The sequence below is a fragment of the Manduca sexta genome, chromosome 16, assembly GCF_014839805.1.
Source record: "Manduca sexta isolate Smith_Timp_Sample1 chromosome 16, JHU_Msex_v1.0, whole genome shotgun sequence".
In the NCBI taxonomy this organism is placed as follows: Eukaryota; Metazoa; Arthropoda; class Insecta; order Lepidoptera; family Sphingidae; genus Manduca; species Manduca sexta.
Genome location: NC_051130.1, coordinates 8,423,035 through 8,440,103, shown reverse-complemented (window position 1 = coordinate 8,440,103; position 17,069 = coordinate 8,423,035). Strand labels below are relative to the sequence as shown.

The 17,069-nt window shown below is 36.4% G+C and overlaps 2 protein-coding genes across 3 annotated transcripts in view; one reads left to right on the top strand and one right to left on the bottom strand.

Annotated features, from left to right (window-relative positions):
• The window catches only part of LOC115444215 (guanine nucleotide-binding protein G(o) subunit alpha), a 45,599-nt gene that overhangs the window by 19,343 nt on the left and 9,187 nt on the right, over nucleotides 1-17,069 (top strand). For both annotated transcript variants that reach the window (XM_030169900.2, XM_030169899.2), the window contains exons 3-4: nucleotides 1,663-1,804; nucleotides 6,528-6,688. In XM_030169900.2, the coding sequence (XP_030025760.1) occupies nucleotides 1,663-1,804; nucleotides 6,528-6,688 (303 nt within the window). The remainder of the gene's footprint in view (nucleotides 1-1,662; nucleotides 1,805-6,527; nucleotides 6,689-17,069) is intronic.
• On the bottom strand, nucleotides 7,787-13,747 carry LOC115444214 (probable cytochrome P450 49a1). Its single transcript, XM_030169898.2, has 7 exons — nucleotides 13,093-13,747; nucleotides 12,894-13,010; nucleotides 11,156-11,232; nucleotides 10,463-10,934; nucleotides 8,957-9,035; nucleotides 8,576-8,887; nucleotides 7,787-8,257 (listed from the first exon to the last, which is right to left on the bottom strand). The coding sequence occupies exons 1-7, from the start codon at nucleotides 13,431-13,433 to the stop codon at nucleotides 8,141-8,143; spliced, it is 1,515 nt and encodes a 504-aa protein (XP_030025758.1). The 5' UTR covers nucleotides 13,434-13,747; the 3' UTR covers nucleotides 7,787-8,140.

Below are 17,069 nucleotides of genomic sequence, written 5' to 3'. Positions count from 1 at the left end.
AGGATACTAACATATAATTGCAGGGACATAATATTGTACATATGCAAGTATATTATACGTATTAAGAACTGCAGAAGCAAACCATTGTAATTTCGAAGCAGTGGAGTAGGTCTAATTCATTCAAAGCATCAATATATTTTTTTACTGAATACAATGGTGATTGTACTAAGAAATGATGCCCAAAAATAGTAAAACTTTAGCAACAATAAATTGTCTTAAAAAGCCATCGCTTTAAGTTCAAGTTTGCGCTGTGAAAATTCAAGCGTGCTTCTCGTCTCGTCATACTTTTGTATAAAATAATAACATAAAACATTTATTATAAAGAAGAGTAGGTGTAGGACTGTTTGTTAGCTACCAATGCAATTGAACTATGAATCACGTGAGAACAAACGCTGAGTAATCGCCGTGTTTACTTCATTTATTAACCTGTTCACTCAATTCGGTAAATCAAGTTGTTTCAACGCGAATTATATGTAATTGTTGCTCGTTATTAATTTCGTCGTTCATCGATTATCTTGTTTTAATCAATTTTTCAATTATATTTGTTATCATTTCCTACTACTGTAATTATTGTTCTTGAATATTTGGATTAAAATGTCAATATTTATTTTATAACCCTCCACATATAAAATATTCCAAGTATTTTGTATTAGCCTGTGGAAAATGTTTGTTCCGTCCAAGGGGATTTCATATCCACCACCACAAAAGATTATAAAGTCTTTAGCGCATAATAAAATGAATGAAATAATATGAAATGAATAAAATGCTACTAACTCAGCTGCAGTAACCGCAAACTAATTTTCCACTGTTCCCTTCATAGTAAAACATGGTTACAAATACAGAGAGAGCAAACATGATACAAATGGTAATTTGCACATACACGATGATTCACTAGGCTTCTCTTTGTTATAGCAACTACGGCTTTTTATGTTCAGGAAAATGTTGGATCAAATAATTAGTTGCCACGATTAATTGAAATATAAAATCGCTTTTATGAATTTGTGCATGTGTTCGTTTGTATGCCTACAAATTGACAAAGCAAATAACTAAAGTGAGAGGGTGCAAGAGTTTATCTAAAAGTGCTTTATGTTATTAATTTTATCGTACGAGGCATACGTAATATTTTGTGTAATCACGCTTTGTAACATCGAAAAAAAGTGCGACTATTTCTTAGAATAGAAATGTCATCTTTGTTTGAAAGTTCTTACAGGTAATGCGTAGTGGTGAAGGATAAAATTTTCTCAAGTAACCATGACTCAACTTACAGATACTACTACTAATAATTTGCATAAATGCGGTCTGGAAATCGTTCTAATGATAATTAGACTTTACATTAATTACGAAAGGGAAGCCAGCAGCCACTGATGCGCACCTCGTTCTTGTATAGTTAATCATGATTTCTGTTGTTAGTAAATATTGTGATGCAAAACAGAACGTAGTAAAAAAAATGATCAGAACGATTGAGTAAGATTAAAGTGCTGACGAATGCAAAACACTAAGTTACAAAAGTAGATATAATCCGAGAACATAAAGTACAATTCGTCATGATTTTTAAAACGTTTGGCCATTGTCATTTCGTTCATGGCTTCATGTCCAAATCTGCATTAGCTAGCTGTAAGTCCTTATTGCAAACATTTCTTAATTTGTGTCATTTGTCAACAGAATTATCCACGAAAGTGGCTTCACAAATGAAGACTTCAAACAGTATCGGCCGGTTGTGTACAGCAACACTATTCAATCGCTCGTCGCCATCTTGCGCGCCATGCCCAACTTGGGCATCACCTATGGCAATAAGGATCGAGAGGTAACTGTCGCCAGTATTATAATTTGCAGACGGATAAAAGGAAGAAAAATATCTGGTGATCATGTTGATGTCCATGGTAGTGATTTGGTATTTCAGTAATTAGTTGGCCCCGGGACTACCTGGGACCTTATTCTCTATCCCGCACGTTATTTTGACAGTGTGTAACAAGCATGTAACACAACGCATCATGTTTAGGACTATAGAAATTTGGCTTACAGAATACCATTCCACACACATTTCTCGAAGATAACATGACACGGCCGCGTTACGCGTTTACACTATCATACAGAATAAGGGCCCCGGTAAGAGGGTTCGTCAAAAATGACAATTCACGTCACTTCACCATGTATCTATTTGAGTTTTAAACATGTTTCTAAATAGTTACAAAAACGCTACATAAAGACCGAGATAACGTCATCAAATTTGAAATAATGATTATTTAAAATGTACATAGATTAGGACTTGAACTGTTAATGTTCCTAATAAATAAACATTAAAGCATTTTAATAAGCATAACCAGCAAGAATGAATGTGATAATTCAAAATTATATGCGTTTTTGTCGTCATGGCATACAATCGACCATTTATCAATTTTACATCGTCGAGACATTTGAAATTGTGTTTCATTTCATATATTCTCATTCACACACTGTTTTTTTACGGTAATTAAAATAATGTGTGGTTGGTGTACTAAAAGCTGAATAAGTGAGCGTTCCCTTCCGCGTACGGGCCAATCAGATTACGCACAAATTTCTAATGGACATCGGAATGTTATGATGCCGACTGCATCGTAAACATACTCTGGTGTAGCGATCATAGAGCTTTTTTAATTCCTTGTTGGAAAAAATGGGCTGTGACAGTAAAATTTTAAGTAGGTATAAAATTATGATATAATGCCACCTACTTGTTTAGGATTAAATTTAAAGAAAATTAATATGATTGTATTAAATGGTAAAGTTTGTTCTGGTACGTAAATAACTTTAGATAATATAGATATGAATAGTTCTTCTACTAGGAAGCGATTTCTTACCGGTCATACATCCGATTGAAACTTCTCTAGATTTTTAAAATCTGAATATTGATAGCGTATTGAGAATTCTGTCCAAGCTTTGTCTGGCTTTTGTATTATAAAGTAGCTCTACAAAGGTTACCGAGTAAGTAGTATTTGTGCAGAATTCCCTAGTTGAACATGGCAGCCGACACGTTTCGATTCGGCGTTATGTTCGCCGTACAAAGATCAATAAGCGTATTCTTTATTCATGAGAGTGCCTCGGTGTATTCCGGAGGCGGTGCACTCCGCTCCACGGCTTATTGCATTACCCCGCCTCCATACCATGCCGTATTTGTTTATAAATTCTCTCTGTAGAGGCTCAATGCGATTTTCCTCGGTTCGTTTTTGCACATTTTATATTTCGCGTCATTAAATGTAGTATATCTTTGGCTTCAATATTGCTTAATTTATTTATTGACTCTGCAAGGGATATTCGAATGCTATCAATTGTTTTGTTTTAACTCTTTATGACCTAATACAATTTACCTTCAATTTATAGAAAACAGAAGAGGTCTGACTGATATTTTACATGTTTGACGTATATCGATCACTTCTCATATATTCCATTTCCGGTTCAGAATAACAGATGACGTTATACTCGATTTTATATTCCAAGCTGTGGTTGAACTTCTCGACTATCGTATGTAAACTCACTATGTTCATAGATAATGTTGTGAAGAGTTGATGTCGGCGCGGTCCCTTCAATGGTCCCGATGTTATCTGTACATAAAACAAGCCATTTTGGTATGTGGTGCGATACGTTATCGCAGTTCCGCCGCCTCCACCTGTAGAGGTGAAATGCTGAGCTCGGACGTCACTGGTTACACAATGAGCTGAAAACAGTGTTAATTGATGTCGCAGGATGACGTGCCAGGGTTGCTACAGAAAATGAATTGATATACTAGTAAAATCAAATTCATTCATTTATATGATAATGTGTCTATCCAAACTTTAAAAGGGACTATTTTTTATTTGTACTTTTGAGTACACGAATAAAAAGCGTAAGTATCAACTTGTATACTCTTCGCGTCCTTCTGCTAACGTTGTGTCGCAGACGCCCGGCCGTAAGGTGGCTCTCTCATTAGCGCTCTCTCCGCACACTTCATGTTTATTCATCAAATAATTTTGCGTCATTTATTTTCTTTAACGCAGTTGCGGTTATTCATTATATATTTTAGAACCACGGTTCAATTTCTGTTTTATGTATTGTAAATATTGTGAAATTATGACATTCCTATTTGCAATAATATTACTTAGAGATATATTTTTCCCAATAAAGAATTATGGATATTATGAAAACGCCCGTAATAAATATTTGGTATAAAGTAGTATGAACACACTAGCAGTTTTGATCGATCTAAGTCTATATTGGCTTGACGTGACGTAACACGCACGTTGCTTTATTAGCCTATAACTTACACAATCTGTCTAGTGCTTCCCTCTTTTATTGCCTTTGCATATCATTATCAGGGAGTGAGTCACACTGCGTTGTCAGCGAGCAAATGGCACTGTCAATCTAACCCTTCAAGCATGCATCCGTCATATTATGTACCTTATCATATTAAGGTACAGGCCACGATGATAGCATTCGCCGCTGAGTTCGAATTCAAACGCTTTGAAATAAAATAGCAGAGTAATAACCGGAGTCAGAGGCAATGATAACATCGAATATTTATCTTGATCAGTCAAGATATGAGTTGGTTATAATTGTTTTGGTAAATATTTATGCATAGAAAATATCTGGCAATTTTTAATACAATTTTGTAAGTCAGTTTGTTTAGCGGATTAAAATAAAACAAAATTCTATAAACTTAAAAGTAAGTAGGTATAATATTTAATTAATTATTCACTATCATTGCGCAAGTTTTCAATCAAGTCTTACCCTGGTCTTTCTTTTTGCAAGTCACGATGTTTCTTGGATCTTCTGCTATGCATGTGTATTGCGAATGTTATTCCATCTGACTACAAAGCGTCCTATCTCTTTCCTTATGTTGATAAAACAAACCGAAATATCAGCGGATATAAGTTCTTTATGTAATATCAAAGTCTAAGCGATTTTGTTGAGCAACTCTACCGTGATTGTTCAAGGTATGACATCGATTAAGATCATCCAAATTTTTTACCTATTATACATTATTAGAGTATTATTAGTCGCTCATTAATAAGTATTGTATTGGCTTTTAATTAATTGGATTAGATTTAGGATTAATTTTGTTGAATACTTATCACTATAATTTGAAATTTTGTACCGGAATCTAGATAAACTTTTTGTTTCTTAATTACCTTTTGTTAATTAACTAATTAGCACATAATCCAGTTACATTCAAAAATTACTGTATCGTTTATTACGGGTAAATTCTAGTGTTGAAGAATAATTTAAAGAATATTACGTGCGAATAATTTCGCAACAGCGATATACGCGGCGGCGGTCGGCCGAAAACCGCGAGTGTGTAATCCGCTTTGGGTCGTTACCAAATGGTCGCTGAATGTGTTAAATGAATATGCAATGCACGCATTTAGTTACAGGATAGGGTGTTTGACGGCACAGGGTGGGGTGCCGGGCTCCGCTGCCGGGCGGGGTGGCGCATGCGCGAACCACGCCGCACTACCCATCATAATCCATACTTATATTATAAATGCGAAAGTAACTGTGTCTATCTGTTACGCTTTCACGGCTAAACAACTGAATTTATTTCGATGAAATTTGGTATAGGGAAGTTTGAGGCCCCGCGAAGGACATAGGCTACTTTGAAACCTAGGGAAACAAAGCGCGACTTCAATCCCGGAAAAACTTTTTCAAGAGGGCGGGGCCGCGAGCAAACGCTAGTAAGAGCATATTTCACAAAACCCGCCGACTGCCGCAACCGCCTACAGTTCACTGTATGGCGTATTTATTTTTTTACATGACATTTCATGCCGCAGTGCCACAAAACAAACCCACCTTTTAGTTTAAAATAACGTTTGAATTATAGTTACTCGCGAGTTCGCCGGGTTTTTCCTGTGTTTGTATAGCAGGGGTGGGAACGATTTTATGCATTGCTACTGTAATAATAATACTTTAAATAGACATGAATACAATTATAATACGGATTATAGGTTTAGCATAACGGTAAAAGAGAATTCCATTTTTAAAATTGAAAATTGAATAAGGTTTAGGAATGTGCATTTTTCACAGCTTGATTTGATTTCATTGACGGTCACAATGATATCTCTCATTTTATAAATAGATGAGTCAGAAATATTGAAGCATCGAAAGTTAATGCTCTTTATTATCTCGCATGCAAGTGAAATTGCGTAACTAAAGCTTACGGTTGTCGGTGGCGGGTGCGCTAAACGTATTGCTAATCGGATTAGCGCATGTGCTTCAAGATGCCGGGTCACTAAACTCTCGTTAAAACGCATTGGATTCTGACATGGAATGGTTCACGTCATTGGCATAATGTATGAACGGTTTGTTGTTAATGTAGGTAATATTTTTTATTTGTAAATGAATTGTGTTAATTGATTGTAAAATAATAAAAAAAATGTTACTGTTTATCTTTAAAGATATTTAGCCAATTCAGTAACCATTACAAAACCAATTTCAATCCCTATTCACTCAATTTGATATAATTTATTTCAGTAAAATGCGTAGACATGTATAGCAGTATATAATGTTGATGATTGTTACAGAGCGATGGTAAGATGGTGTTCGACGTGATCCAACGGATGGAGGACACGGAGCCGTTCAGCGAGGAGCTGCTCGCCGCAATGAAGAGGCTCTGGGCAGACGCAGGAGTCCAGGAGTGCTTCGGACGCTCCAACGAGTACCAGCTCAACGACTCCGCCAAATAGTGAGTACATTTTATGCTATAGGTAATGCGTGTTTAGGTTCAAATTGTATTATCCATGTATTAATGCGAGGGTTCTACTTATGTTAGCTCTATTTAATATATAAAAACGGCGCATAGATCACGACGAATGGGAGCAGTAAGTAAAAATTAATAACCATTTCATTAACATGTCCCACAAGTTGGTGTAGACTACCTCTACAATTAAGAAGAAGTAACGCAATTTCCGTTACCATGCTGGTCGATTGGAAATAGGTAGACTTTGCGTTCTTACCCTTAAAATTTCTAAAGCAGATTTACTTTCCGCAAATCATCGTCATGGCAGACCTTTTGAGTCCGGTTATAACTTTTTTATACACAGGCTAAAAATATTTTAAAACTGAAAGAATCATAGAGTACCGTTCACATAAAAAAGGCCAATCAATTACAACCGAACTCCCCGTAGATAAAAAATACGCATGTGCTACACCCATGTCAGTCATATGAAAGCCGTAGATAGATTCGCCAATTAGTGTGTGCGGATCATCCACAACGATAATATGATTTATAAATGATATTGGGATGTAGATAACTCTAGTCTAATAGTACCGTCCGCATACAAATCGATAACGGTACAATATCCAGCTCAAGTTGTGCCAATTGACACAAGCCCGATATTAAAGCGATAACTTTGCCGAATAGTGAGAGATGACTCGTATGCAAATCGATATGGCTTTCAGTTCATTTAAGCTACATACATGATACAAGTTATTAATGTATTGCTGAATAGAGGGGACGTAAAATGAACGTAAAGCTGATCTCTGTTTATCTAGAAGCCCTTTCTTTGATGTCGGAACAATTTTATATTGGGCTGATATTTATTATGGTATAATTATTTGGTTTTAGAGTTTTTAGTTATGCAAGTCTTTTTATTGAAGATAGTTTAGTAAGGATAACTAAATATACATCAAGATATTAGATGTTGATGCGATGGGATAAATTTTGATCTGATATGAAATATTATGTGTTTTGTTGTTATGGAAATTCAGGTTTTGGGTATACTTTTATAGATAAAGTCCATTGATTTGATGAAATTAAAAATATCATTAATATTGATTTTATTTTTGGTACCGCTGTTAGTGTTTTAAACATAATAGAAGTAAAATCAAGTCTCGTGTCATTTGCCTACATAAAAAAGGCTTACAGTTACAACTTCATCTTCTACTAGCTTTAGAATCGTATCCTAAAATTAACTAATTAGTACGTAATCGATTACATTATATCTTAATTATAGGTATAGTATTTACTAGTTATTTCAAACGTCAAAATTCAGTCAATAAACGCCTACAATAACCGAATATACATAAGAAATTGAAAATATCATTTATTGCAATTTCAGTCAAACTATTCTTTGGTAAAATTAACTCCCACGACCTATACGTGAACTGACACGCCTGGCACCAGCCAATTATCGAATTATTGATTGTTTCTTGCATTCATAGTGAATTGCAAAGGTTCGTTCGGGACATAAGTGGGCGTCACACTGTATGTCAGCTCCCCGTATCGCCATGATACGTTGTACCGATGGAATATCTGAAAATGGATAAATAACCTATAGTCATTAATCTATTTGAGTCACGCGACTTTAGTTCACTGCCGACGATTGTTGAGGTGTTGGGTTAATAGCTTATTGAATAAGTTATAATGAAATTGATGTTGCTGTATTTATGAATGTTGGGCAATTCGTAACAACGAGCCGTTTTAACGATGATTGTGTGAAACATTTGTAACTGTATTTGTATGACTTTTGAGATTACTTTTGATCTGCAGTGATTGTATCATCTAATTCAGTGGCCTTACAAAATAATGTGATATTAAATTTTACTTATATTCAAGTAATTTATGACCCACCTTTGCTAATAAAAGCTGCAGTTCAACCTCCGCGAACCTCTTTCCGATGCACATACGCCTCCCGAAGCCGAAGGGGAGCGAAGCGAACGGATGGATGCCCATTTCCTTCTGCTTGTGGCACACAGCCATCGCGTTCATGTCGCGAGCCGAAATCTCATCTTCAAAGCTATTACTGTCTTTATCGGCTCTAACAGGGCACTGATGTTCCCCAGACATTTCGTCTCTTAACCAACGTTCTGGTACGTATTCTTGAGGTGATGGGAAGTATCTCTCCTCGTTTGATAGTATGTAATGGGGGAACACCACGTGTGACTGAAAGATATCATATTTTCATCAGATCTTACGATAGACTTGTCCAAGTAAGGTATTTCAAATACTCACCCCTTTTGGTACCTCGTAGCCTGATATCACCGTATCAGATTGAATGCACCTGCCATTGCCAAGTATGACCGGTTTTATTCTGAAAATAGTCGTCATTGAATTATTTTGAGTGGATGGACAAGATCATAACATATATGTGACCATTGTATAGAGGACCACTGCAAGTGTAATATCAAATGTTTTTCAAAACCAATATTTCCGGTTTCATCATTTGCGACACCAGTCTCGTCTAAACAGTGAATGAAACCGCGATTCGAATCGCATTCAGTATCAAAATACGATTGACCATTAATTTCCCCGAACGCACGTAACATTCACCTACAGTTTCCCACTTGTTACCTGCCGGCATGAATACCAGCGAACAGGCGTTACACAATTGTCACTTCACACGTGGATAGCTGTGTCATTTGCCACTTGTGGACGATAAATGCGGTAATGGGTGAAGATTTTCGACCGGTTTCGCTATGGGCGTGCCGACCCAAATGAGCCCAGTGAGTTAGCAGTTTGTTTCAACTTTCAATGTTGTAGACTGAAGGGTATATTACCTAATTATTATATCTATTGTACATTTTGGGTTTAGGTAAGGAATTTTCGTGTAATGGTAGTTTTTAAATTTACGAGCCTTGAGCAACATTTTGTAGATTAATTAAAATATTGATTTTACACAATTTTTTCTTGCAAAACCAGTGTAATTCAACAAGTTTGATGTCCAATTAAAAATATCCATCCAAGCGTTATTGTGGATATCGTATATGCGCACTAATAGTATGTTATATATCCATAAATAAAGTATGAATTTCATATGTACATCAATTACGAGCATCAACAAGGCATAGCGTAGGTGTGTTGACGCGTTATCACGCGCTATCAATAAAATTTCTTCATAAGCTAATGTCAATGTCATTACTAAACGTGGGTTGATACCGAATCACATTCGTAAGTGTTCAATAAAATCACATATCGCTTAAATAATTGCGGTGTCGTGTAGAGGTCCAATAAATTCGATTGATTGGTCGATGGATTATAATGATTATGTAATACGTTAATTGACAGCCCAACGACCGCAGGCTCAGGTGCAAATGTAACACGAAACTGACCATAATTGGTCGTATTACAACGAGCCGATACTTGTATCAAGTTTTTCCACGATGTAGGTCTTTTTAAGGTTAACGCACTGTACTAAAGATGATTAAATTTAAATTTTAAACTACATAATTATGTATCATGATGGGTTACTTTACATCATGAATTTGATTACGGTGAAGCAAAAAAAAACTAATTGAAAATTAATATTTGCTACGAAGTGGTGTAATGTAGGTCGAAAAACACATTGTCAAGTGGTACTGGAAAGTGTGAGTGATTAAAAATATGCGAGATCGTAATTAGTTTACTGCGGAAATATACGCTCATTTTTGAAGTTGCATTTGCGTGTTATTGAATTTGAAATAGGCTACGAGCTTACATCGTACCTGCTAGTTGCCTTAATGTTTCTATCAATTAACTCACCGCAAGGCCTCCTTGATACAAGCCTTTAAGTATGGAAGTTGATCTAAATCTTTACTAGTCATTCGTCGACCTGTAGGCAGCTTAGCGTCCAACTCGCTTTGCAAACATTTTTGTGCCCTCTCAGTATTCGCCAACAAGTACATCGTACTGGCAGCTGCAGCAGCAGTAGTATCCACACCGACGAGTAATAAATCTAATGCTAGTATCGTTGCAACCTTTTTACCAGAACTATTTGCTATTTGCGCGCAAACACCCTTGTCAGTCAGTCTTTTCAAGCAGACTGATCTGAAGGTATCGAGCGCGTCAACGTATGTTTTGTAGGCGGGCGTTGAATACAATCTCCATAGAGGTGCCGATAGTTCCAACTCCGGTACGCTATGAAAGAATCCGTGGATGCATTTTATGATGACCTTTGCCTCTGTGTCGTTTGTGAGGCAGCCCAGTCTTGTGCCCAACGCCCATGCACCCACAGCTGTTAAAAACGATAATTATGTTTAAGTAATTAATGCCCGCTATAAAAACAAGCAATCAACACACAATAGAATTGTCAACTTCAATAAAATTATAGATGAAGTAATTATCGTGTTAGTTTTTGTAGCATGTTGTTAAAATGCTCATAAAATAGCAATTTTTGATAAGTATACTTTTTCGAAAGCGTAAAGTAACACTTGTTGTGTCGACGAAGGTACTTACATTCGAGAGCCCATTTGTAGAGCTCGGTGAGAAAATCTTTGGGCAGCTCTCTATCGGCGTTGAGAATGCGCTCTATTCTGTGAAATAATCGCTCATTAGCATCACACAGTGTATGCACGCTTTTGAATTGTTTACCGACATTGCATTTCGCCGTATAATGCGTATTAATAAAGAGCCGTTATATTTCCATAATGTGTTCTACGGCCCGTTCTGAGTTATTGATTTATTAAATTCTTATGGGATAAGTGATGCGTGACCATTGATCATTTATAGAATTCGTAATTGTTATACTAAACGTTAATTGGTAAACTACTAAACTTAAAAATGTACATGTGTGCCATGCCTCAAACTCAAACGACATCTGTTATAATTGATGATGTAAGAATTTTATTCACTGTTAAAATATATATAAACGATTCATTTCTACGGTCTATAACATAATTTAAAAATATTACACAGTGTAATATTTTCGTATAATAATTTCCTCAAACGAAACGAAACGTTATGCGTTTTTATTGAATGGATGCTGTTGTACAGAGAGGCGAGTCAGTTAGTCATTGCTTAAAACAAATGCGCAGACGCCGTTGTTAAAAACGGGATGTGGTCATTAAACCGAGATTCTAAAGACGGCTCGCTGCAGGCTACAATTCCGTAATAGACCGTGGCGTTCAATGTACGATTCCGTTTTGACTATGTTTTGTGTTCCGTCTCCTGTACCATTTGTTGCAACAATATAGACGAAAAAAATGGTAATTTAATGATGGACCAAGCGGTGTTATCATATATTCATCCGCATCATCCATGCCTCTACCTCTGCCGATCTTGATTTATAGGGCAAGGGGCAGAAGTATAAGTTTCATAATCATCTTTCACTCTTTATTTGATAAGATTATAGTAGTTGACTAGTTTGTTACTTGTTTTGAATTTATTTCTTTTCTTTAAGTGAAGCCAATTCATAACGCGATAATAATGCCACATCACTTTGCGGAGATTTGATGTCAAGAATTTATTTACCTACATAACCTAAGGACTGTGTCCTGAAAAATGCTATGGATACGATCTTAACCTAGTGAACAAACATTCCTTTGATTGTGCAAAGTAGTAATTAAAGCACAGAATACAAGTATTGACTATCAAGTTTAACTACTTTTGTTATTTCATTTTGCATCACTAATCGTTCTTATTTTGTTTTTTTACTTTATGAATTGCTATTTATCGCGATTACACACAACACAGTGCCTTATAATTGTTAAACAAAAAAAAATGTGGTTCCAACAAAGAAATGCAGTTTGACATGTGGACCGGTTAGTTTCCTTTATATGATTGGATAATGGGGCTAGGTGTTCAACTTACGGTGTAAGTATGTCTTCATTATGTCATAGTCCTGTTTCACTATAGCAAAGTTTATTCAAACATCTTATTGAAACTATAAATGATATCACCCTGAGAAAAACTACTTTCCAGACAATTCAGACCCCCATGCGCATGTCAATGCTGTATCAGTTAAGTAAATATTGCATTGTGTGTAACTGTGAATTAATTTAAACTCTTCGCATGTGAAGAACTATTATTATATGCTAAGTCATGGTTATAATTTAAGTGATAAAAAGTGCTAAACGAAGTGATTTGAAGATATTTAACGGACGCAAAATGTTTTGCAGATATATACAATAATTCCGCTAGTAACATAAATGGTGAAACTTGATGAAATATTTGGATATATTTTGAAAATATGTACCTGTCTACAAAATCATCTGTCACATATTCCAATTCGGGTACCGCAGCCCTGGCCGCCTCTGGAGCTATCAAAGCTTTTGACACCTTCGACCTGAATCTAGACCAAGGCTCGCCGTGTCTGTTGGATAAATGTCAAACTATATTTAGCTGACGTTGAGACTTCCAATATTCTCGAGTGGATTACACTTTGCCATACTCACACGCCGATTAATCCGGGTTCTGCGCCGAAGAATTCCTTCCTCAATTCTTGTTTGTAATGTCGTAGACAAGGCGCGACCGCCCTGTGAGGCATTGAGTCTTCACGCCTATAGATCCTCGCTGTTTCATCAGCACAAAATGGGAACACTAAATCTGGATGTCCAAACAATTTGGCCACTTTGGCAGCTCCTCCTGAACCGGCAAGCGCTCTTAGAAACCACAGCGTTATGTCTAGCGTTTTTGTTTTCCACGGTTTCCAGCCTAGCGCGAATCGCCAAGAGTTACCGAGTATGGGCAGGGGCTTCGGGCCCGGCATCACGGTGTAGCATCGCGCGGCGCTCATCGCGGCTCGATTGTCAATGGTAGTGTTTCAGCCCCTAAAGATGTGCCAGTGGTCGCAGTGGGGCGACCGAGTTACGTTTTCAATAATGTCGTAATGCCGGTTACGCGCATAGTAGGCTTACGCGCATGAGTAAAGTCAAGCACCAGATATATGGTGCCAGCGTGCAAGTTATGCGTGGAACGAATCAAATGAGATGGTCAGGTATGACCTATCATCATCATTTTCGATTAGCTATAATGAAATATTATGTAATTCAAAAATAAGCATGAGTTACTAAATACAATACGAGAAAATCAACAAGTTTCATTAGTTTCGCTCCAGTCAGTCCGAATTCTAATTGTATTTCAAACCGTGCTGTTAACGAAATTGCAGGTTTGCAGCTCTCACGTTAAGAATTATTTTTAATTCGATAGGTATCAGATCATTAATCTTCCATTTAATTATTCAAATCCAACTTGGTTTGATAAACCTGCTTATGTTAATAACTTATAGTACATATAGCCTGAAGTATAACATTTTAAAGCAATCGCAAATGAACGCTTTAGAAGACATCCTTATAAAAATTGCAAATCATTGTGTATTGCAGATTCATGTTACTACTGTACTTATATTTTAGCGAGAATTTATCGAATATTTCGCATTTTGTGGTTCATTATTACTTATCAAAGATTTAGCAATATACGTAGGTCTTTGTTACAACAATTGTGTCCACCCTAAACAGCCGCAAGTGTGTTGACATCACTTAACATGAACTCGATAATGTTAGAAACTATATTCTGAACATGGGAAATTTTAGTAAGGCGTTTAAGAAATTATCCTCTCATGTCTTGAAAGCATTCATTCATATTTATATCCACGTTAAGAGTTGTGATTAGAAACAGTAATATGATATTTAAAGCCAATATATTCATTTTGATACAGTAACAACAACAGAGCAGTTTTAGTTTATGAATAAAAATTTAATCACATAAGAAATATGTGTGCAACTTCGTATTAAAATTATTACCGTAGATAAATCTAAATGGTTGGCGTTTATTTGTCAACGCAGACCCGTGACGTCACATGCCGTTTCAATTAGTCGTTCCCTCAATGGAAATGGGGAGCGCCCGCGCCGATTGCCTCGTCCGGTCTACGCGAATGTACATTTGTGTATCTTCCGCAATCACATCCATCACTATCAATTTGCCATCGGTTTCCGCGAATCTATTCTACAACTAGGTTGTGCTCAGTGCATTGAATGAACTGGATATTAGGTCTACCATCTTCTTGCAGTTCTTGTACTATCATATTTACTAAGTAGAATTTCGGTAAGATATATTCCTGTCTTGCTGAAAATGTACCTACATATCATTATTATGTAGAGTTGAAGACAATTTCAAATTCTAAAAGTCATTAGTCGATTGAGGGCCATAGTAACGCACAATATAATTTGGCGTATTCGCGGTATTTTAAAATTTTTCGCGAAGGCTACATACCAATAAAAAACTCTTCTATTAAATAAAAATACACTAGTTCTAACAAAATATCAAAGTGTACCATAAATACTCACTAATAAACAATATATAAAAATAGTGCCACATAAAATAAAAAGAAACTGCCAACATTGCACTTGTAGAATGCGAACCACAGATTTATAAAATGATTAATGAATTCTCGACGTTTAGTGATTCGTCCCGAGTGGATTGCTACACTATTCAATTGTGCTTCGTCAAAACTCAGTCGTTTATTTAGTAAATCGTCTAAATTTACTCAGATTACAATACAGGCGTTTAGGCTGCATTCCCCTAAAGTAATTTAAGTCAACTAAATATAAGCAGATAAAAGAACAGCAAAATACCCGTTTTCATTTTGTTTTGGCGGATCCAAGACATTCCAAATAACGTACAAGCAATCGCACTAAGAGCAAAGAAACACGATCCTGGCGTTCGTTTTATACTGTTTGTACCAACGGATGCTGTTGCATCAGCAACAAAGGACTCTTTATTCGTCGACGATCAGCTATGTCCGCTAGCTGCCTTTTGCACTGAATTACGAGCGAGAACAAGACGGATTGGTTCTATACTTCAGCGGTTAATAGCGTAATTCTCTTCGTTAACTGTTCTATATTAAATCTGAGGCACAGTTCTGATTTCTTCTTTAATTGGATCTTTGAATGATGGCGTAGACAGGTTATACTCGAAGGAGTTCGGCTACCTCTTATATGTCGATGGAAATAATTTATGCCCAACATGAATGTAATTTGCATAATGACTCCTTCGTTACATCATTGTTCAGAAACCGAGAAATTGCAGTTGTTTAAAACAATAGCATCTTATTTGCGATTGCATCGGCAATACATTTCTTGCGGAACTAAGTACACTGTGTAATGTCCAGTGTGAACCGCGATCCCTTTACGTAAATTTCAGCGATGGCCTGTTTTGATACTGGCGTATTGGAATGGCACATTTCCATTATAATCTGGAAAGTGTTTATGTATTAACATCGGATGCTCTGCTAAGTGCATTTCGACGAATCTGTCGGAATTTAGTTGCAGAGCTTATGCAGCTTATATGGTATTTATTTTGGATTTTGGAACAGTGAACGTAAATCCATATAATAATTTTTATTCAATAAGGTCATGTTTTACCTCTTTATCAGCTAAATCACGTGTTGGTCATTGACTTTTCAAATTATATTATTTATTCTTGATATAGAAGGATATATTAAAAATAACTCGTGATATGTAGAATTCTCTAAAAGGTGACTCGGAAGTAATCTACAAGAAATAACGATTTCAATAATTTGGATTAAAAATAATTATGAAGTTATTATTTGCGTACATCATCTAGCCTGGCAGATGTCTCTCGTAGACACTCAATAACTTCTTACATACTTACGAGTACAAGATGTTGTTATCGTTACATCCATGATGTCAAACATCGCTTTATCTATTTTATCTAGTGTCTAGATAACGTTACAACTTTTTCAGAAAGGTGATATTCACGTTCTCACTTGTTGAAGGGCATTAGGTCAGCACTTTCGTCTAATACTGCCTAGTGGTCGCTGGTTATAAATAAAATAACCTGTCGAACATTATAATCAATATTCCTTATGAATAATTTGATTGTCTGGTCTCTTTTGTTTTCTGTTTGTCAAGTGGGAGTTTATTTATTTAACTTGTGATATCTATGAGATCCTCATTATTTTCGACAGTTGTGTCAATTTTGCAGTGCAAACGATACACTTTTGTGCTTCGAAATGAGGTTGCTGTCATACAAACGTATGGTTAAAATCGACACACGTTCGTTTGTCACGTTTTAGTTAACTATGAGATGAAATATGCTCCTAGTAAACTGGGCACTAGTTGCGCCTCTGTCTACTCCTTCATCTATACAGGAGTGGATAAATGATACGAATATTTAAATACTCACCGCGATATCAACTGAGATGATGCTGACAGTATCATTACGAAGAATTTTCTAAGACAAGAGAATTGCACTGTGCATGTTCTGAACTGTAATGTAAGTAATGCAATGACTCGTATCGTTTGTAGAGAGATAATGATAACATGGCGAGTCCACGAGTGGTGCACGCCGCCCACGCGGCCGCGTCGTCTGCGGCGGGCTGGGCGGCGCGCGGAACAGCGCGGCGACAGAT